Source organism: Chiloscyllium plagiosum, chromosome 19, assembly GCF_004010195.1.
Source record: "Chiloscyllium plagiosum isolate BGI_BamShark_2017 chromosome 19, ASM401019v2, whole genome shotgun sequence".
NCBI classification, from domain to species: domain Eukaryota; kingdom Metazoa; phylum Chordata; class Chondrichthyes; order Orectolobiformes; family Hemiscylliidae; genus Chiloscyllium; species Chiloscyllium plagiosum.
In genome coordinates, this window is record NC_057728.1 from 20,334,991 (window position 1) to 20,358,474 (window position 23,484).

The 23,484-nt window shown below is 40.0% G+C and overlaps 1 protein-coding gene across 6 annotated transcripts in view; it reads right to left on the bottom strand.

Annotated features, from left to right (window-relative positions):
* atxn10 (ataxin 10) overlaps window positions 1–23,484 on the bottom strand; it is a 317,949-nt gene that overhangs the window by 141,824 nt on the left and 152,641 nt on the right. For 2 of the 6 annotated variants that reach the window (XR_006314464.1, XR_006314466.1), the window contains 2 exons: window positions 3,231–3,301; window positions 2,353–2,416 (listed from right to left, as the gene is read on the bottom strand). The exons of 1 other annotated variant lie outside the window; for it this stretch is intronic. Coding sequence is in view for 3 of the 5 variants with exons in the window: in XM_043709268.1 (XP_043565203.1) it covers window positions 2,404–2,416; window positions 3,231–3,301 (84 nt within the window). In the remaining 2 variants the exon portion in view is untranslated. Of the gene's footprint in view, window positions 1–1,692; window positions 2,417–3,230; window positions 3,302–23,484 lie in introns of those variants that run through there. 3 more of the 6 variants (XM_043709265.1, XM_043709266.1, XM_043709268.1) reach the window with 2 other exon arrangements.

A 23,484-nucleotide genomic window follows, 5' to 3' on the forward strand; every position in this document is an offset into this window, starting at 1 on the left:
GTCTCTGAATGAGATTGATTTTTTTCTTCTTCAGTCTGTTGTTCCAAAGTTGTTCTTAAACTAGCAGGCTGGGTTACTGATGTTTTGTACACCTGGAAACATTTGATCAAATCTTCCAGTCTCCACTTTGCTCGAGATTGAAAAGGTATGCCAGGATCTTGTGCAAATCCTGTTTTTTTTGAGATGTGCAACAATTTACATTCGGACTTTGTTGGTCTCATGGTGAGGCCTCTTGTGGCTGTCTGTAGGAAGAACTGTCCTTCTCTCCACCATCATGTCCACCAATACCCAGCCCTCAAAGCAGGGAGTGAGTTTTCATTTCCTCTGGGCCATGTCTTTGGTGACAACAGACAAGCACCACACTGCCAGGGCCACTTCTTGGTTTGAAGCTCTTAAGTCGTATGCATATGATGACAGCACATGAATGCAGAAGATCCAAGTAGTTGTGGGGGTGCTTTTGTCTGTGCTGCTATCTGATTCCTGGTGAAGCACCCCCAAGGTTCAATTACATAATTAATAAGATGGAACGGAAGATTGCTCTAAATTGTGGCAGACTTGGCATGAATCTCACTTGAAACTTGAATCTCACTGGGCGGCACGGTAGCACAGTGGTTAGCACTGCTGCCTCACAACGCCAGAGATGCCTCCCTCAGGCAACTGTCTGAGTGGAGTTTGCACATTCTCCCCATGTCTACGTGGGTTTCCTCCTGGTGCTCCGGTTTCCTCCCACAGTCCAAAAATGTGCAGGTTAGGTAAATTGGCCATGCTAAATTGCCCGTAGTGTTAGGTGAAGGGGTAAATGTAGAGGAATGAGTCTGGGTGGATTGCTCTCTGGAGGGTCGGTGTGGACTTGTTGGGCCGAAGGGCCTATTTCCACACTGTAAGTAATCTAATCTAAAAAAAAAAACAAAATACTTAACCGAAAATCTCACCCACTGTGTCCCTCACTAATTTTCCTATTTGAATGATCAGACAATCGTTTATTTCTGTGGAAGCTGAAGGATGAAGAAAGCTAAAGGATGAAGAAAGCTAACTTTTTGGTGAACAGAGATTATTTCAATAAATACAAGTTTTTGAACCAACTACTTGAGATTTCAATACAAGTTAACTGTTTGGTTCAGGATTTGATGTAAAGTAAGTGAAAAAAATAAGTTCAACACTGGACTTTCAAATATAATAAAATAATGAATCACCAACATGAATGATCTTTAATGTGTCAGTTTTTAAAGTTACAAAGAGAAGGTTGCCTGTCATTTTGAAATTTCAAGCAAATAGCAGTGCCTACTTTATCTACCTCTGAACCCTAGGTCCTGATCTCATAAGGAAGCCAGTGTAACCATGTAACCCAAAGAGAAAGTTTAAAAAAAAATCACTGTAATATTTACTTCATCTCAACTTTAATCAAAATACCAGATTAGATTCCCTATAGAATGAAAACGGGCCCTTCAGGTCCATACCGACCCTCCGAAGTGTAACCCACCAACACCTATTCCCCTCCCCTGTATTTCCCCCTGCATAATGCACCTAACATTATGGACAATTTAGCCTGGCCAATTCACCTGACCTATACTTCTTTGGACTGTGGGAGGAAACAGGGGCACCCGGAGGAAACCCATGCAGACATGGGAAAATGTACAAACTCAGACAGTTACCCGAAGCAGGAATTGAACCTGGGTCCCTGGCGCTGTGAGTCAGCAGTGCTAATCACTGAGCCACTGTGCCGCCAATCTTTCATATCAGAAAATAACACTTCTCAATATTGTGAAAGCATACCAGAAAAGTTAAGTACAAATTGTTAATAAGTTTCTTGGTATTAGAAATATAGTCACATTGAAATATAGGAAACATGACAGCTATTTTGCACACAGCAAGTTGCAAAACAACCTTGTGATAAAGAGCAGATAATTTTTTGCCTTTATGATGTTGAATGAGGCAGAAGTTTTGGCTAGGCCACCAGGATAACTTCCATATTTTTCTTGGACATGATGCCACAGAATCTTTAACACTGACCAAGAAAGTCAATGAGGCCTCAGGTTAACATCTTATCCAAAAAATGATGCCTCCAATAATGCAAGACTCTCTTAATGATTGCACTGGAGCATGATTACGTTTTGTGCTCATGCCCTGGAAAGGGACTTGAATCTGGAACCTTGTGGGAGAGTGAAACACTACAGTTCATTTTATTGTTTCAATTCTTGACATTCCAGAGAACTGATAGACAACAAGGACATGAAATTTAAATAATGAAATATTTATCTTGCTTTTTATGGGGAAGTAGTATGAAAGGACATGCTCAGCTGTGTTGATTAAAGTGCATCAAAAGACGAGGGTATAAATTGCAGAAAAGGATACAAGGATTGTTGTCATCGATACTGCAGTTGTCCAGAATGATTGGAATACCACCTAATTCACGGACCTGTACAGAACAAAGTAAAGATTAAACTCAAATCTCGCATTACTTTTCAAATTGTACTTTCAGACATCAATTGCGCTGTTAAAGCTGAGCAGCATTTTAGACCTTTAAACTATTTTTCATTCCTTTCTCAAAGGTCAGAAAAGTCGCCATTGGGTATATGGATGGACAAGTGGCCTATTCTCCATGGTATTGGTCAACCACTTCAGCTCTGCTAAGGCTCAAATAACTTCAACCCTTTCTCACAGAAAGATTGATAGCCACTTTAATGCCAGCAAGCAATCTGTTCAGACAAATTCTCTCAATTCTGACAGCTTCATCAGGTTTTGCCAAGGCCATTAATATCGCTATGGCAACCTGCTTCTGGATTACATGACCAATCAGCAAGATGGACAGGTTGATGTGTTGCATCAAAGAAAGGATTTCAAATTAAATGAACCTCAATGTGAATTACAATGGCTCAACTAGGCAAGAATATTTGAGGCTGCAGCAGCCATTGGAAAGGAGAAGAAACTTGGGAAGCCTGCTATCTGGAGGTCCTGCTGCAAGATTGAAAACTGTAATGACGTACTTTTTCATAGGACAATCGCTCAAAGTAGTAGGCATGGATGGTGTCCTATTAAGTTTCATTGATTAAAGGCTTCCCAGCCATTCAGTTCACCTCAGTGTCCCAGCTGAACGGCTCACAAGTCAAAACAAAAGGTGCCCTGTCTGTTAAAACTCAAATTGAGGGTTGAAATAACATTTCATTACATGTAAAACATTTAAATATCTTAATGGATAGTTACATGAGAGTCCCCATTTGTCGATGACCCACCTGGATGAAACAGGGAAGAGGGTGCAAACTTGTTGGGATCCAGACATGATGTCATATTTGGAATTTACATCCTAGCACACAAACAAACTTGTCTCAATGTCTGTGAAAACAAACTCCCCCTCCATAAACTTTCACGTCCATCTCAATGCATGATTGTACTCTTATTTCTTACACAACATTTGTATTATTTGACCACGACAGGCCCATGAACAAAACAGCTAAGAAGGCTGTCTCTACTACCCTCTTTCTTTTTGCAGAAGGAAGCCTCACACAAGGACAGAAGTTGCTTGAGGAAGGCATGCTAGATTCATGGGCAAGTCAAGAGTATTGGAGATATCACATTTTCAGTAGATCTTGACGGTTCTTTCTTGCAATGAGATTCATATTTGGTGCATTTTCCACCAGAATAAAAACAGTTTAGATTTAACACAAAGTTCATCACTCAACAAAGTCAAAAGAAAACCTTGCATCCTATTCAAGTATTAATACTAACAATTTAATGCATTAGGACACTACATGCCTGTTGTAAAAACAACACTAATGAATTTTCTTCCTCGTGTTCTCTCTTCTTGGAAGTCTTTCCATGCCATTATTACCTTGGAGAGGAGAACAGACATTACATTTATTTCTCAGCTACTGCTAGTGCTATCTACAACTTGGTTGCTAGAGTTGACAGAATAATTGTAATTACTAATCTTCAACTCTTCTCTCCAGTAATTGCATGTTTTCTTTGCATGGGAAAACAGGATGCTTTTCTGATATCATTTCATTTACTTTTGTTGAACATACAATTCGGACTGTTGCTAAGTGAAAAGGTACAATGCATTAAAACATGTTAATTTTTTGAGATCCTAAAATGATCTTCAGGTCAAAAGATTGTTATTACAGTCCTGAACTGCAGTTCCTATTAATGTAATATTTATCAGTCTTGGTTTGTCCCCGAATTGGTAAATATAAGTAAGTACACGAGTTCACTTAGGAACGTCATTTTCTTTGTGGAAGGTAACATATTGCAGAGTGACAGGATTCTGGTGAGCTCTCCTATCATAGTCACAACAGTGACTTCCCCTGCTATTAGAAACGGTAAACTTGTATTACACCTGACAGTTTCATTCAGTTGAGGATAGAAAAGTTACTAATGGTAAGTTGTTAATGGTCATGGTCTACTGTGAATTGATTCTGTCAATGATTTTTGATTATTCAAGAAAGTAGCTGAAATGAGTCTGGTTTGGCTAAATTTGGAAAATTGATCCTCAACTAAAAACTAACTTTACTGAAAAGTCTTCCCTATGATTTTGAGAAACGTCTTATCTTACAAATTGGAAAGGTTTTAAATGACCAAGCTTCTTCACATCTGTGATTGAGTGTTCTTTCTATCTCTCATCATTTTGATCAGGTGCATTCAGCACTAAGCAGCCACTCCTCATGCTTTCACCCTCTTTGGAACACAGGAGTAGGGTAAACTATTCAGCCCGGCATTCAATCAGATCATGGCAGATCATATATGTCAATGCCACTTTCCTGCACTCTCTGTGTATTCTTTGATGTCATTAGTTTCCAGAAATGAGTCTTTTTTTTTAATGAACATGAACAATGAAGCTTCCATAGCCCTCTAGGTAGATAATTCTACTAATTCAACAGCCTCTGGGTAAAGAAATGTCTTCTCATCTCATACCAGAGTTTGTTACTTGTTTTAGATTCACCCCCAGACAGATGAAACATCTTATCTACATCCACCCTGCCATATCCCGTAAGAATTTAGTAAGTTCCAATCAGGTCTGAAATTCTAGGAAATACAGACTCAGTTTTCTCAATTTCTCCTCATAAAACAATTCTTCCATCTCAGTTATTAGTCTGGTGAATCTCCATAACACCCCATCTATGCTGACTATATCCCTCCTTGCAAAAGGAGACCAAAACTGTACTCAATAATCCTGGTGAGTCTCACAAAAGCAGTTTAAAATTGCAGCAAGATATTTTTACTTATTTAATCGAATCTCCTTGCAATGAAGGCCAATGTAGCATTTGCCTTCCTAATTGCCTGCTGCACTTTTAGTGCCTCACAAATAAAGACACTCAGGTTTCTTTGAACATTCTCACTTTCCAATCTCTCAACATTTTAGAAATATTTTGCCCTTCTGTTTTTTTTCCCCTCCCAAAGTGAATAACTCCACATTTATTCACATTATATTCTAGCTGTCTAGTTCCAGCCCATTTACTTAGCCTAAGTTATCTTATAGCCTTTTGGCATTGTCCTCACAATTTATGTTCTCATTCAGTTTTATGATATTAGCAAATTTGAAACATTCCAATTGTTCCCCACATCTAAATTATTATATATAGTGAACAGCTGTGTGTGGACCTAGCACTCAGCTTTATCATAACCATTGCTAACATCAATCCTGAGATTGATCCATTTATTCAAATTCTTTGCTTTCAATTTCTAAACTGAGCATTCTCAGTCTACACTTTCTCACTTCTTCTTGCCTTCTGTTTATCATTCCAAGCACTCATGGATTCCTATCCCTCTCCTTTCCCTTGCAGTTTCCTATACCTCCCCAAAAGCTCCAATACAAAAAAAAGCTTATAGCTTAATTTGATACCCTCTCTGCTAGTTGGATTTCTACCCAAAATATGAATAGTTTGTGCTTAGATTCAATATCTGGACAATCTTGGGTTAGTAAGTGATAAGTAATATTTGTGCCATACAAGTGCCGAGTAATGACCATCTCCAATAAGAATGTGCCTAAATAAATCTCTTTCATATTCAAAGATATTACCATTACTGAATGTGTCAGCAATATTCTGGCTATTTCACAACTCTCAATAAAGACAAATAATTTGAGAAAGAAGAGTTCAGAAGGATGCACTGTTGTACCTAAGGAAATTAAGGATAATATTAAATTCAAAAAACTAGCACAATGCTGCAAAGGTTAGTGGTAGGCCAGAAGATTGGACATTTAAAGAAACTAGCAAAGGACAACTAAACCAAAAACAAAGAGGGAGAAATTGGAGTAACTGAGAAAATAAGCAAGAAATAGAAAAAAAGTACAAAACTTTTACACATATATAAAAGGGAACAGAATAGCAACGTAAGCTTAGAGAGTGAAATTGGGGAATTAATAATGGGAATCAATGAAATAGTAGCGACTTTGTACCTATCATCAGGTAGAAGACACAAAATGCCTCTCAAGAATAGTAGATGATCAAGAGGGAAGAAGGAAATTAAAACAATCACAATTAGTAGGGAAAGAAAGCTCTTTGGAAAAGTGATGTGACTAAAAGATGACAGGTCACTTGGACGTGATGGCCTGCATCTTTGGACTTAAAAGAGGTGGCTAGAGTTAGTGGATGTATTTGTTGCAATCTTTCAAAAATTACTAGATTCCAGAAAGATACCAGTAAATTAGAAAACCACAAATTTAGCATTGCAAAGAAGGGAAAGAAAGTAAGAAATCAAAAGCGTGTTAGGCTAAAATTTGGGAAATGTTAGACTGAATTATGAAGGAGGAAGAAGCAGGACATAAAGATCAATGCAGATTCAACAATGTTTTGTGAAAGGTAAATAGTTGGACAAATTGTTTAGAGCTTTTTGAGGATGTAACAACCAAGATGGATAAAAGGATACGAATTGATATAGCGTATTTGGATTTCCAAAAGACAATTGAATTTGATGAGGCATCAGGTGAGAACACTTAATGTAGTGGGTGTTTATTATTATGGACAGAAGAGTGGCTAATTAAATAGAGCTGGGACAAACAGATAATCTTCAGGTTAGTAAATGTAGCTAGTGGAATTTTATTTATGATCTACAATAATGATTTGGATGATGGGATCCAGTGTACTGTAGACAATTTGGTGGATGAAATGAGACAGTTAGGAAAGCTATTTTCAAAGATGTGAATAGATATGGATAGGTTAAATTAGAGGGCAAAGGAATTGGCAGACTGTGTATAATGATGGAAAATTTGTCCACTTTAGCAGGAAGAGTACAAAATCAGAACAATATTTAAATAGAGAAAAATTGAAGAATGCTGTTGTACAGATTAATCTGGGTGTCCTCAAAAATGAATTACAGAGTGTTGATATAGAAGGTAATTCTCAAATGAAATGTTGGATTTTATTGTAAGGTTGATGGAGAAGTTGAAACTTTATTGCTGGAACAGCACAGCAGGTCAGGCAGCATCCAGGGAACAGGAGATTCGACGTTTCGGGCACAGGCCCTTCTTCAGGAAAAAATGGTAGAGAAGTCTTGATACAACTGGACATAGCATTGTACGGGTTAGTTTTCTTATTTAAGAAAGATGCACTTGCATTAGAAGCAGGTTAGAGAAAGTTTGATTCCTTGACTGAAAGAGTTGGCTTTATGAGCATTTTGGGCCTATAATCATTGGTATTTAGAAGAATGACAGATGATCTTATGGAAATATAAGATTCTGAGGAAACTTAACAGGGTACATGCTGAAATGATGTTTCCCTTCGATTTCAATCTAGAATTATAAGGGGCTTATAAATAAGGCAGAGATCAGAAGGAACTTCTTCTCTCAAAGAATCATTTGTCTTTGGAATTCCCTTCTCAGAGTGCAATGGAGACTGCTGGGTCACTGAATATATTCAAGCCTGAGTTAGACTGATCTTTGACTGACAAGTAAATCAAAGGTCTGGGTGGGGAAAGTAGGAAAGTAGATTTAAGATCACAATCAGATGAGCCATTTTCTTATTGAATGACAGATCAGGATCAATGGGCTGAATGACTTATGCCTGTTTATAATTCTTATGAGCTGGAAATGTGTTGCTGGAAAAGCGCAGCAGGTCAGGCAGCATCCAGGGAACAGGAGAATCGACGTTTCGGGCATAAGCCCTTCTTCAGGAATGGGGAAAGTTTGTCCAGCAGGCTAAGATAAAAGGTAGGGAGGAGGGACTTGGGGTAGGGGCGTCGGAAATGTGATAGGTGGAAAGAGGTCAAGGTGATGGTGATAGGTCAGACTCGGGTGGGGGCGGAGAGGTCGGGAAGAAGATTCGATGGATTTTCTTCCCGACCTCTCCGCCCCCACCCGAGTCTGAACTATCACCCTCACCTTGACCTCTTTCCACCTATCACATTTCCGACGCCCCTACCCCAAGTCCCTCCTCCCTACCTTTTATCTTAGCCTGCTGGACAAACTTTCCCCATTCCTGAAGAAGGGCTTATGCCCGAAACGTTGATTCTCCTGTTCCCTGGATGCTGCCTGACCTACTGCGCTTTTCCAGCAACACATTTCCAGCTCTGATCTCCAGCATCTGCAGACCTCACTTTCTCCTATAATTCTTATGACTTTAGTTCCAAGTCAAGCAATTTTAATAGCACCAGGGAGATCTGGGTAAAAACATTCACACTTTTCACGGTCTAAATATAATCTGAATCAGACTTGTGCTTCCTTTAATAACTTCTTTCCATTAATTAGGTTTCAGTTCTTAGGCATTTTAGAAAAAGGAAGGTATTCAAGATTTTATAGTAATTCAAAATGGTGACAGAGTTTGGATTCTGCCCCAGGCTGAAAAACAAAATTCTTGTGACCACCCTTCAGTGCCTCTTCATTGCAGAGATGAGAAATTTGCTGCTTAACACATTAAGAACTGTGAGTCTATAGCAGATATTGTGATACAGTGCATTGTCAATTCTAGAGATCTGAAAAATTGCAGATCAAATTTTCCATTATTGAACTAATTTTTAAAATTTAAAATACTCTAATCACATAAGGAAACATACCATCTAAAATGTTACCAAATCATGTATTTAACAAAAATAATACAAAGGACAGCACTCACACTAAAATAGATTGAGTAATATTGAATTTGTGACATTGTAACTTAACATAACATTTTGAAATCATTTTGTTTTAAACTGAGAAATGCGGTGAACATTCAGAAACTGACTGCTTCTAAAGACATGCAGCAACTAGCTATTCTTAATATGACACTTGATAAACCTTTCTTCCAGTCATTACTGTTAATTTTCAGAGATTAATAGGACCTACTTTACTCTCAGTGAAAAACATCTAAATCTAAGACTTGCATGGTGATTAAAGATTATACTAATTAGTCATGTTATAAAATAGTTTTTTTATTACAGTTGTCAAAATGTGAAGTCCACTACTTATTAATGAAGCAACTCTCAGAAAATTGCATGTCATGAGATTCTTTGTCAAGAGAAAGGGAACAAGGATTAATTTCATCCATACAACTCTATTCACCAAGCTCCTTCCAAAGTCGTCAGTTCCCACTGTCTGCTCCTGATTTGGCAGTATGAGATGATTTCTGAGAGAGCTCAGCTTTGGGTCACACAAAAGGCATTTCTTCAGGGAGTTTGAATAATTTTTGTTGCTGCATATAGACACATTCTGGACATTAATGCAGCAGGAAGGGTTTAATATTTTAAATTAAGTAATTTCAAACGGTAGAATTTGAGACCACCAATTAGTATCGCATTTAAGGTTCATAGATTTGTAAATATTAAAGGTGGCTTCCAACTGGCTTGTAACAAACAGAACACCCAGCCATAAATAAGCAGCAGAAAACTCATTACAATCTCTCAGTGGGTGTGATCAGGATTTACTTTTTGAATTTGTTGACAGGTGGGCCACCATTTAATGTCCATCCCTTATTGCTCAGAGGGCAGTTAAAAGTAAACCACATTGTTGTGGGTCTGGAGTTACATGTAGGTCAGATTGGGTAGAGATGACAGATACTCTTTCCTAAAAGACATTAGCAAAACAAATAGACTTTTGGTTACATAGTTACCATTAGGTCAGCTTTTTATTCAGATTTGTATTGATTTCAGATTTTATAATCTGTCAGAGTGGGATCTGAACTCATTATGTAGAACATGAACCTGGAATTCTGGATTATAATTCAGTGACATAACCGTAATGGCACACCTTCCTGAACTGTTTAAGCAGATGACCCAGACAAGTGAACCTTTAAAATTCAAATTAAGTGCACAGGCAGCAAGCAACAAGGATATATACCAATTACATTTTCCTTAGTTACCTCTTCTTTTAATTGGGGAGTTTATGCATTTATTTTCAATCTGCATTTCTTATTTTCAATGGTAATAATACTTTTCACACTTCAGCTGTTTCAGAATAAGACCTTCTTGTACGATGTCACTGGCTTTGAAGTAGTCACTTGCTTCTTTCTGTGTGGTCACATTTTATCTGAAACCATTCCCTCTAAATTGAATTGAATTGAATTTCTTGTCACGTGTACCGAGGCACAGTGAAAAGCTTTGTCTTGCGAGCAATACAGGCAGACCACAGAGTTAAGTAGCATAGATAAGTAAATAATAGATAAACAGTGGCAAAAACAAAAACACAGGTACAGGCAAATGTTAAGAATTTTTGAGTCCATTCAGTATTCTAACAGTAGAGTAGAAACTGTTTTGAAACCGGCCGGTGTGTGTGTGTTCAGGCTTCTGTACCTTCTCCCCAATGATAGAGGTTGTAGAAATACATTGCCAGGGTGGGATGGATCTTTGAGAATACTGGTGTCCTTGACAGCAGACCTGGTAGATGGATGCTATAGATGGGAGGTTGGCCTTTGTGATTGCCCAGGCCGAGTTCACCACTTGCTGTAACCATCTCAGATCTTGAATGGTACAGTTGCCATACTAGGTAGTGATACATCCAGACAGAATGCTCTCGATGGTGCACCTATAAAAGTTGGCAAGGGTATTCGCCGGCAGGCCAAATTTCCTCAGCTGCCTGAGGAAGAAGAGACGTTGTTGGGCCTTTGTAGCAGTGCGTTCACATGACGAGTCCAAAAAAGCTTGCTGTGGAGAACCACACCCAGAAGCTTGACACTTTCCACTTGTTCCACCTTTGTGCTGTTAATGTGTAGGGGGGCTAGTCAATAATGAGTTCCTTGGCATTGAGAGCTAGGTGGTTTGCAGTGCACCATTTTTCCAGGTCTTCCACCTCCCATCTGTATTCTGTTTCATCGCCATCTGAGATTCAACCAACTATGGAGGCATCATCAGCGAACTTGTAAATGGCATTAGTCTGGTATTTGGCGACATATACAGTGAGTACAGTGGGGGGCTGAGTATGCACCCCTGGAGAGCTCCAGTGTTGAGTGTTAGTGAGGATGAAATATTATCCCCAATCATCTCTGATTGCGTCTGCGGGTCAGGAAACTGAGGATTCAGTTGCAGAAAGTGGGGCTTAGTCTGAGATCACTAAGTTTCGTTACTAGTCTCGAGGGGATAATAGTGTTGAAGGCTGAACTGTAGTCAATGATTGGATTCTTCTGTAGCTGTTCTTGATGTCAAGATGTTCTAGGGAGGAATGAAAGGCAAGTGATATGGCATCTGACGTAGATCTGTTGGTCAGATAGGCAAATCAGAGTGGGTCAAGAGTAGTGGGGAGGCTGAAATTGATTAATGCCATGAGCTGCCTTTCAAAGCACTTCATGACCACCGAAGTAAGGCCACTGGGCGGTAGTCATTGAGACATGCTGCATGATCCTTCTTAAGCATAGGGATGATGTTGGCCCTCTTGAAACAGGCAGGGACAGTGGCCTGCTGCAGGGAGAGGTTGAAGATGTCCAAGAAGACCTCTGCCGGTTGATCTATGCATGCTCTGAGTGCACGGCCTGGTACTGCGTCTGGTCCCATCGCTTTCCTTGGATTCACATGAAGGAAAACTGATTTGCCCTCTGATGCAGTGACTGTTGGGACAGGTTCATCAGGACTTGTCAGAATAGAAATTCTGCTCAAAGTGAACATAGGTGTTGAGACAATCTGGGAGGGATGTGTCATCATGTGCTATCTTGCACCATCTCTTTAGAACCTGTATTGTCATTCAGTTCTTGCCATAGTCGCTGGGTGTCTGTCTGGGTTTGTAGTTTGGATTGGTATTTGTCTTTGGCTGTCTTAATGACTCTGTGAAGGTCATATTTGGATTCCTTATATTTGAGTGGGTCTCCTGATCTGAAGGCCTCACGCCTGTTTTTTAGCAGGTTCTGTATGTTCTGATTCATCCAGGGTTTCCTGCTGGGGAACACCTGGATTGACTTCCTCGGCTATGCAATCCTCCACACACTCGCTGATAAAGTTTGTGACGGTGGTGGCGTACCTGCGGATTGTTTGAACATGGCCCAATCAGCTGATTCCAGACAGCACTGGAGTTGATCCTCTGCCTCCTCCGAGCAGCACTAAACCTGTATCCTCGAGGGAGTCTCCTGCTTGAGCTTTTGCCTATAAGCCGGGAGAATAAACATGGTATTGTGATCGGAGTTCCTGAAATGAGGGCGAGGGATGGAGCAGTAGGCATCTTTCACAGTGGTATAGCAGTGGTCTAAAAGGTTCGGACCACTGGTGGGGCAGGTAATATTCTGGTGGTATTTGGGCAACACCTTCCTTAGATTGGCTTGATTGAAGTTGTCAGTTACAATAAACAGGGCCTCGGCGTGTTCTGTCTCCAGGGTGTTAGTGGTGGAGTACAGCACATTCAGAGCTTTCTCAACATTTGCCTGTGACGGTACATACACAGCAGTTAGTATAACAGCGATGAATTCCCGTGGTAGATAGAAGGAGCGATATTTGATGGTGACTAATTCAAGGTTTGGGGAGCAAAGGCTGCCTAGGGTTGCAGTGTCCATGCACCACAGTTGTTGATTAAAAATCAAACCCCTCCAACTCTTTGTCTTACCCAAGGATGCTGTACGGTCCATACAAATGGATAGAAAAACCATCAGCCTGAAGTGAATGGATGGGTTGAGACAGGTTTCTGTGAAGCAGAGTGCGCAGCAGTCCGGCAGTTCATACCGAAAGCTCTGTTGTAATTTTATTTAAATGTTGCCCTCGGCCAAAACACCCTTCCTGTATTTCAAAATAGTCTTTCATAGCTTTCATAACACTTTATAGGTTTTGCCCAAACATCTTCAATTGATTTATCAATGAACTTCCCTTCATCATAAGATCAGAAGTGGGGATGTTCACTGACCATTGCACAATGTTCAGTGCCATTCATGACTCCTCAGTTATTGAAGCAATCCTTCCCAAATGCAGCAAGACCTGGACAATATCCAGGCTTGGGCTGGCATGTGAAAAGTAATAGTTATGCCACACAAATGCCAGGCAATAACTATCTTCAACAAGAGAGAATCTAATCTTTGCCTCCTGGCATTCAATGGCATCACAATCACTGAATCCATCACTGTCAACATCATTAGCTTTATCATTTGCCAAAAATTGAACTGCACTAACCATATAAATACAGTGACTACAAAGGCAGGTCAGAGACTAGGAATACCATAATGCGTAACTCAACTTCTGACTTCCCAAAACCTGTCCACAATCTAGAAGGCACAAGTCAGGAGTGTAATGGAATATTCCCCATTTGCTTGGATGGGTGCAGCTCCCACAACACACATGAAATTCGACAACATCCAGATCAAAGCAGCCTGCTTGATTTGTACTACATCCACAAACATTCACTTTCTTGGCCACTGTCATTCAGCAGCAACAGTCTGCACCATCTACTAGATGCACTGCAGAAGTTGATCAAGGCTTCTGATATCAACAAACACATCGACCTGGACCCAATATACCGGCCACTGCAGAGAACAGCTGGAACTGACAACCGGAAGCGGCAGAGGCAGACCACTATAAATTTCTTTTAGATTAGATTAGATTAGATTAGATTACTTTACAGTGTGGAAACAGGCCCTTCGGTCCGACAAGTCCACACTGACCCGCCGAAGCGTAACCCACCCATACCCCTACATTTACCCCTTACCTAACACTACGGGCAATTTAGCATGGCCAATTCACCTGACCTGCACATCTTTGGACTGTGGGAGGAAACCGGAGCACCCGGAGGAAACCCACGCAGACACGGGGAGAACGTGCAAACTCCACACAGTCAGTCGCCTGAGACGGGAATTGAACCCGGGTCTCTGGCGCTGCGAGGCAGCAGTGCTAACCACTGTGCCACCATGCCGCCCATGGCGGAGGAAATGCTGGAGGAAAAAACACAGAAGCGCTTCACAGGAGGCTCCCAAGCACTGGGGATGTCACCTAGACAGGGGACGAAACGTCTGCAACACAAATTCCCAGCTCGGCGAACGGAACCACAACAACGAGCACCCGAGCTACAAATCTTCTCACAAACTTTGAATTAAAAATCTATTTGGCTTCACATTTACTACAAAACTTTTGTCACTCGTCACACTGGAGGAATTTCAACATAAAACCATAGTTAGCTGGCAATTATTTTACATGAGATTGGTGGCTTAACACTGTCCTTCCTCCAGTTGTTTATCTTAAAACTTGGAAATGTAAACAAAAGCAGGTTCAGGTCCAATTTCTTTTTTGTAAAACAAACCTTTTCATTTCCTGCCACAATTATAAACCTATGTAACAAGATATTCACTGAGGTCCTTTAGGGAACATTCATTTCTGAAGGGTCACTGGACCTGAAATGTTAACTCTGATTTTTCTCCACAGATACTGCCAGACCTGCTGAGTTTTTCCAGCAATTTCTGATTCTTAGTATTTGCAGTTCTTTTGACCACAGTCTTAATATTGGAATGAAATCAATTCTGGTGAAAACAGGAAACATTTTTTTCAACAGGAAAGATATTTGAAATCTGAAACTGCCTGTTAAGAGGTTGTGGACGTCAATTGAAATTTTCAAAGCCATGGTTCAATAATTTTTGTTAGATATGGACATCAAGAGATACAAAAAAAGGCAGGTAAAAAAGGTTGTGTACTGACCAGCCATGATTTTATTCTATGGTATAAGTTACAGGGCTGCGCAGCCTATTCAAGTTCTCAGACTCCTTTGCGCATCTGATTTATAGTCAGATCAAATTTACATATTGTGCAGGAATGGAAAAAATGCATGAGCAACTTTAAGGTTTAGCTGTAATTAAAGAACCACATACAAATCATTCATAGAATACAAAATGGCAGTGCACAGAAACAGGCCATTTGGTCCACCATGTCTGTGCTGATCATGATGCCATTCTAAACTAATCCTATCTGTCTGCACATGGTCCATATCCCTCTATTCCCTGTCTGTTCACCTGTCTGTTTGTCTAAATGCTTCTTTAACATTGCTAAGAGATTTGATTCTAACACCTCCCCCGGCAGCAACTTCCAGGCACCAACCACCTTCTGTGTAATAAAAAACTTGCTTTGCTTTAAACTTTCCTGTCTCACCACAGAATTGTGGCCTTATTCACACAAGGTAAAAAGATTTGACTATTTACCCTATCCAAGCCTCTTAATTTTATATACTACTATCAGCCTGAGGTGACTGTCTATGCGGAGTTTGCACATTCGCCTGGTGTTTGCTGTGGGTTTCCTCTGGCTGCTCCGGTTTCCACAGTCCAGAGATATGCGGGTTTGGTCGATTGGCCTTGCTAAATTGCCCTGTATTGTGCAGGTTAAGTGAGTTAACTGTAGGAAATGTGGGTTTACAAGGATAGGGTGGGATGTTCTTCTGTTAATCGGTGCTTACTTGATGAGCAAAATGGCCTTTATCTGCACTAGAGGGATTCTATGATCGAGTCACCCCTCAGCTTCCAAAGCTCAGCAAAAACAATCCAATTTTGGCAACACCGTGGTGAAACTCCTTTACACCCTCTCCAGGGCTTCCACATTCTTTCTATACTTCACACAATACTCCAAAGATACCATAACTAAAGTTTTGTACAGCTTAGATTAGATTACATTACAGTGTGGAAACAGGCCCTTCGGTCCAACAGGTCCACACCGACCCGCCAAAGCTCAACCCACCCATACACCTACATCTACCCCTTACCTAACACTACGGGCAATTTAGCATGGCCAATTCACCTGACCTGCACATCTTTGGACTGTGGGAGAAATCCGGAGCACCCGGAGGAAACCCACGCAGACACGGGGAGAACATGCAAACTCCACACAGTCAGTCGCCTGAGGCGGGAATTGAACCCGGGTCTCAGGCGCTGTGAGGCAGCAGTGCTAACCACTGTGCCACCGTAACATGATTTCCAACTTTTGTACTCAATGTCCTAACCAATGAAGGAAAGCATACAGCATATCTTGTTTACCACCTTGTCCACATGTTGCCACTTTCAGGGAGCTATAGATTTGCACCTTCAGATCCTGCTCTATATCAATGCTCCAAAGCATCTTGCCATTTACTGTATACTTTCCTCTTTCACTTCATAATTACCTGGATTAAATTTCAACTGCAATCTCTCCACCCAAATCTTTAATTGATCTATGTCCTGCTATACCTTTTGGTAACTTTCTCGCTATCCACAACTTTCCTAATTTTCATGTCATCTGCAAACTTACTAATCAGACCACCTATATCTTCATCCAAATCATGTATATTGCAAACAACATTGGTACCAGCACTGATCCTTGTGGAATATCACAGACTCTAGTCAGAAAAACCACATCTCTGTAACTATCCTCTGTATTCTATAACCAAGTTAATTCTGTATCCAACCTACCAATTCACTGTGGATCCCATGTTACTTAATCTTCTTGACTAGCCTACCATCAGGAACCTTGACAAATGTTTTAGTAAAGCCCATGTAGACAACATCCACTGCCCTACCTTCATCAATCACTATAATCACTTACTCAAAACACTCAAACCTGAGCTCAGCTCAAGTATCCAAACTCCAATGCCATGTTCCATGATGGAGGCAAAGGACCAGCTTTATGAGGAGTCTGAGACTATCATTAGCAGAATTCCTAAGTCAGATATCTTTAGCTACTGGATGACTTCAACACAAAAGTGAGTGTGGACCTTGAAGCATGGCCCTTTTGTTTCACCCCATGGTATGGGGAAGTTAAATGAAAACTGACAACAGAACTTTGCTGCTACCAAAAGCTGCTTTCAAGACAAAGTGTGACAAGGTTTCTGGTGAGATCTGTGATCAGCATACCCAACCCACAGAACTACCACAGTGCTGACTATGATCCAGATCGTTCAGTCACATAGCAGAGAAACAGACTTTTTGGTCCAACTAATCCACACCGATGTTCTCAAGCTAAATTAGTCCGACGTGTCTGCATTTGGCCCACATTCCTCATACATTTCCTATTCATGAACCTGTCCAAAGGCATTCTCACACAGCTGCTGGAGAAATGGAGTGTTGCCCAAAGTGATCTCTTCCTTCAGGGACAAGATAATAGGAAGGTCAGCTGGACAGAGCAACATCAGTAACCTTTGAGATCTGCAGTGGGGTTAAACGCTGAAGCTTTTTGGCACTTCTTTTCCCTTTGTTGTTGCAACATACATTCAGGTCATCTCCAGAAGTTGTCTGCTCACATACCCAAACTGATAGAAGGTTGCTCACTCAACTCACCTGAGATCCAAAGCAAAGAAGCGTCAAGTATTGATTAGAGAGCCGACTGTGCCGCAAATATCAAGAACACTTTCAGTGACAAATGGAGAGATTCTGTCATGCCTGTAACAAGTTAATTTGATTATCTGTATCAGCAAGACTAATGTCACGGTTTCGGATATTGCCATTCTGCCATCTATCAGCATTGACAAGTACCTTTAGAGGTTGTCACTAATTTAATGTGACCACAATGATCAGCAAACTGTCACTTGTTGCTGAAATTGAAACAAGCATTACAAATGCTCCACCTGTTATGTCCAAACTGACTAAGATGTAGAACAATATCAACCTAATAGAGATCAAACTAAGTCTACTAATCTTATGTCCTTAGTGCACTTGAGGTGTGGTTAGACCTGGACAACATTTGCTAGACAGAAGAAGCAGCCCACAGTTTCCACCTTTCCTTTACAGATGCATCCTCAGCATCTCTTAGCATGACAAGGTAATCAGCTCAGAAGTCCTGGAGCATGCTAATCCTATCAGCATGTACTCATTGCTAAGGCAACAATATATTTGCTGGCATCACTACATTCATTAAATGGATGAAGACCCTATAGCCAAAAATATTCAAAACAATTAACTGATCACTAGGCCATGACCTCCTGGATGGCCATACTTTCTCTACAAAGACGCTTGAAAGTGAGGTATGAATATAGCTGGCACTGACACAGAATACTGATGGCCTGTGACCGCTAGAGGCTGACTATTCAAAAGAGGGAACAAGTTAAAAAAAAAGAGCTGACTGAGAAGAGGACTCTGAGAAAACAGAGGTAAGCAAATCATGCACCTTCAAAGCCCATTAACTTGCCTTGTAGCACAGATGCAGAGACTGCTGTGCCAGATTGGGACTGCTAAACCATTCTAGGTGATATGGAGTTGAGCACAATACAACTGCTAGTGATATTCTAAATGACTGAATGGCCATCGTCAGTTCTTAAGTTCCAATATACACCCACAGTAGTACACTTTTTGTTGCGGAGATGGAGAGAAGCCGTCGATCCAACTATCCAGAACAGGTTAAATAAAAAAATACAGGCAGGCAAGTACACATTTATTGTTATCTGCCTCACGGCTATGAATGCCAAGTATGCTAGGTATGCATTATTCAATTTGAGAACGTACTGCAAAGACATAATAAAATGCATTTTACCAATGTTGAGCTCTAGCATGGCTTTGAGAATGGTAATGGATTGAACATTTAGACCACAATTGTGGCAGCCACATTCCAGAGATCGAATTTGTCATTTACATGACTGCATAACCACAGACCATTGTTCTGACAAGGCCTTATATCCACTTACATATCACATTTAAATAGCCAAGGTATCAAAGCCAAACTATAATGCAAATAAATGTGGGAAATTATACAGTAACAAAGGAAACAAATATCTTGTTATGCAATTTTTTTTCTCCTCAATCAGGAAATTCCCCATAAATCTCCCCCACTTCATCAACTACCTGTCACGAATCAAGATGGTGGGCAGACAGCCTGTTGTTGTGTCTCTCAGTTTTGTGGGGACTGAGGTGTATTACAATGACCACCAAATGGAAAGCAAACACAATATATTTATTGTGCAAATGTTTTGATAGCAAAGTATACTGATTCTGAAATGAAGGGAAAACCTGACTCAAGAAATACACAGATGTGCTGCTATAATTTGTTTAATCTTGGAACCTAAACTTTTCATTCTGCAAGTATGGCCACAAATCTCTCCCTACAACAAATACAGTGAGTCACTAAAAAGAAAAAAAAATTAAAAACAGCCATTTAATAATTTGGCTTATTATATTCAGCATCTACTACATTAAAGTATTTTGGAGACTGGAAATTGTAGGGCATGCATACAATTTTGGCTCTGTTACTGGCAGAATCAAGTCTGAGTGCTGGATGTCAGATAGGAAATAAGCAGTCTTACCTATTACACTATCTTAAGCTATGAACTCCATGACAGCAGAGTCTCAGCAGTGCACATTTGAATGTGACCCTGCTCAATGTGAGTTGCATTGTTTTGAGGTTAACTTTCTTCCCAATTTCATAAACAGTCAACTACTAAATGTCAGCTAAACTGGCAAAGATAAAAGGGGCAAAGTCATGGAAAGGATTTGCCATTATACAATACATCAACATAGCTGCGGGATACACAAGATATTTCATAACCAATTTATTTTTGAAGCAGAAACACTTACTAACAAACCATGTCAATAATTTTATTATACAAAGTTCTTTAAATATCTACCTGAAACACAAGGATTCACAGCTACTTCGGTTACACTCCGACCCATTCGGCTTCTTGTAAGGGCTCTATTCCATTCTAGGTTCTCCGTCTCATCCATTCCAAAGTTGCCAACATCCATACCAGTCTTCCTTTTCCAACAGTAGAAAATTTACTTCGAGCAATGGATGGTAAGGCTCTTGACTAAATGCATCTCATTTTATGTAACTTTTCTGTGATCCTTCTGATGTCACCTTCCTATACAGATACAAGCATTGCAGATACAAGAGCTGCACTTTCACTTCCTCCATTCTCATTGTTCGCTGCCTCAAACAGGTCTTTCAAATGAAAAAAAAAGCTTTAGATTTCTTTCAATTTCATATACAGCATGCACTGTTCACATTGTGATCACTTTTTTACTGGATAAACCAAAATGAAGATTGGGTGATTGCTCTTTGGAGAACACCTCCCTCCTTAGCCTTCCAATCTATCAGTCATTTACTCCCCTCTTTCTCTATCCTTGCACTTGTTTAAAATTCATTACAGCTCTAATGTTTTAGCTTACGTTTCACTCTCCACAGCTGCTGCTGCTTAACTTGCAGAATACTTCCAGCATTTTCTGATTGTGTTCCTATAAATAGTGAATGAAATGAGTAAGCAGATAACCTTTTCTTTTGGGGTGAAGGTTGACAGATTCCATGCTGTTTAGAAATTTTAACATTCACCTGAAGACATGCAAAGAGCCTTAGTTTTAATTTTAATTTGCTAGCAATCATTTCAGACAATACGGCTCACACTCAACCCCACAAATGTTGATACACGAGCTGGAATACTTTAATTCTGAAAATTCATTATAACCTCAGTGATCAGTTTGTTGCTATTGATCCAAATAGGACACCTGCTCACTTCTATAGCACAATTTAAGGTCACAGTTTTGCTTGGAGCATCTCTTAGAAGCAAGATTTAATTATTTTCGAGCTGGTTTCACCATCACAATTAGTGGAATAAGAAACTGATTCAGAATGAGCCACAAGAAAGTCTTCAGGCTCTTCGAGACCTTTTTAGGAGCATTGCTGGCCGAAGTAATGGCAAGGACAGAAAGTGTTAGAAACGAAAATCGCTTCTCAATAATCGCTCTAGACAAATTCAGGAAAACAAAGTTTTATTAACAAGTCAAGTCTGCAGAGTTGGGCACCCTTGAAGAAAAGGCGCGCTGAGGCTTACAAAGTCTCCCATTATATACAGTACAAGTCCCTCCTCTCCTTGACTCTAACAAGCCATGAGGTTCACATTCTTAAAAACATCATTATTCTTATCACAAAGTCTGCAACAAATGTCTCCAGAGTCTCTAAAGTTGTTGTTTTTCTCACCCTGTAGTCTTATCAGTCAAAGACTTATTCTTCTCTGTCTGTGCAATCTGTAGCAGATGTCTCTCGAGTCATTTCCCTATCCTGGAGTCTTATCAGTCAAGGACTCATCCTTCCCTGCCTGTGTTCATGGTTTCATCAATCAAGGGCCTGTTTGTAGCATTCTGCACAATTTAAAATAGCCTGTTTGTTTTTACTCTGCTCACAAATTGTCAGCATTCTGCACAATTTAAACTATTCTACTTTTGAGTATATAAAATGTTCTAGAAAAGAAACAAAAGTTTTGTCTTTTATTATAGATCAGTCTGTGGTCCAGGCACATCTTAAAGTTTAAACCGAAATTACCTCTCACAGAAAGCATTCTATTCAAGAGAATAACTTGCTCCATTGGTAGCAGATGTAAAATGAAAACTGAAGATCTTTACTGCAGTATTTTGGGCTTCTCCTTTGTCAATGACAATGGCAATAATCTCTATCAATATCTGAACTGTCACCTTGCAGCAAGCAATAAACAGGATTGCAGGCATGTTGTATCCAGCCCACTGTAGCAATACAACAATGTCTCACTCTCACAGTTTGTGGAAGGATCTGCATCTGTGGAGTCTGTTGTTTAGGTCTTCAGCATCTCAGGACTGTTATACTTCAGTCAATAAACACAGGCAAATGTTCTCTCATCAATGAGAAAAGTCAGTCTGAGAAAATTTAACTGTGAAGATACACATACACCAGCGTGCAGTGGCATGACCCCGATTTTAAAAATGAGCATAAGAATTCAATCAACTAGGAAATGCATTTGATGATGTCACCAGAACGCTCAGTCATGGAATCATAGAGATATACAGTACGGAAAAAGACACTTCAGTCCAACTTGTCCATGCCGACCAAATATCCTACATAAATCTAGTCCCATTTGCCACCATTTTGCCCCTATTCCTCTAAATCCATCCTATTCATATGCCTTTTAAATGTTGCAACTGTACCAGCCGTTCTGTGCAATTTTTAGCTTGAACTGTGTCCTTATTGAGCTGGCTATAATATGTGTATGCCTACACTGACTGTCTCAGGAGGTCACAGGACTACACCAAGCCAGGATGCACATCAGTACAGTGCTGTATTCCTATCCCAAACATTCTCCATTTCATAAAAAAATGCACATAATTATTTACACTGCTATCCAAGATGCCTGCTATGCATATCAACTGTGCTCATGCATTAGCAGTTAGTTATTCGTTTCAGTCTGTGCACATGCACTTTACACATAATCTTTAAATAATGCCAAACTCTTAATGGTACACGTGCATTGCTGTTTGCTGTTCATCTGAGTGATATGACTTTGAGATGGAATGTTGTTTTCATGTCACAGGTTGTTGCTATGGTAACTATTGTTGTGCCATTTACATCGTTGGGATGCTGTGGACCTCTGCGACTGAGGGTTGATCTATGGCAATCGATTGATCTATGGTCTGAACAGATAATGAGTTCACATGCTCCTATTGGCCATCTGTAGTGAAGGATCAGCTATTAGGTTTGTATATTTTACTTTGAGATTGTGATGTTATATTTGGTCATTTGTTTTGTTATGGCCCCAGCCGATGGTTCTACTGCACAGGTCAGATCCCAGAATGAAATCTGGCTTCATAGTTCGTATATTTTATTTCACAGTTTCTATTAATGTGATGGTCATTCACTGAAACACAGGCACAAGGCTGCAGATCTTCTTTAATAACAAAACGGAAGTTCATCATACAAAAAGAAAAACAATAAATTATTCTATTTAAATACAGAACATAACTCGAAGAATTTTAAAACACACAGCAAGTCAAACTGACACTGTTTCCCAAACTATGGGTTACAGAGATTCAAATTCAGAGGCGTTGCCACTCTACATCAAATATTTAAGTTGAATTTAACTGAAATTCCCTAATTCTTTCCTGTAAATACTATCAAAAGTGGTAGCTTAGACCTTTTCAACTTTAAATAACCTGCAGATTTGTAACCAAACCAAACCGAAAATTTCACATCTTAAACTTGCCTCCTGAGGTATGGATGATAAAGTAACTATACTTTCCATAAACTGCACTATTCTCCTTTCAAGAAGAGAAAATGCATTTGCTTCTGACCAGAATCAGATCCCAACGACTGTCCAAAAGCTTCTGACCTCCAGGTTTTCTCAGCTAAGATCAATCTTTAATTATCTTGAACCAATGCAAGCTAATGGCCTTCAATGTTTATACCACCTGTTGGAAATAACCACAGTAAAAACAATCTGCCATTAACACT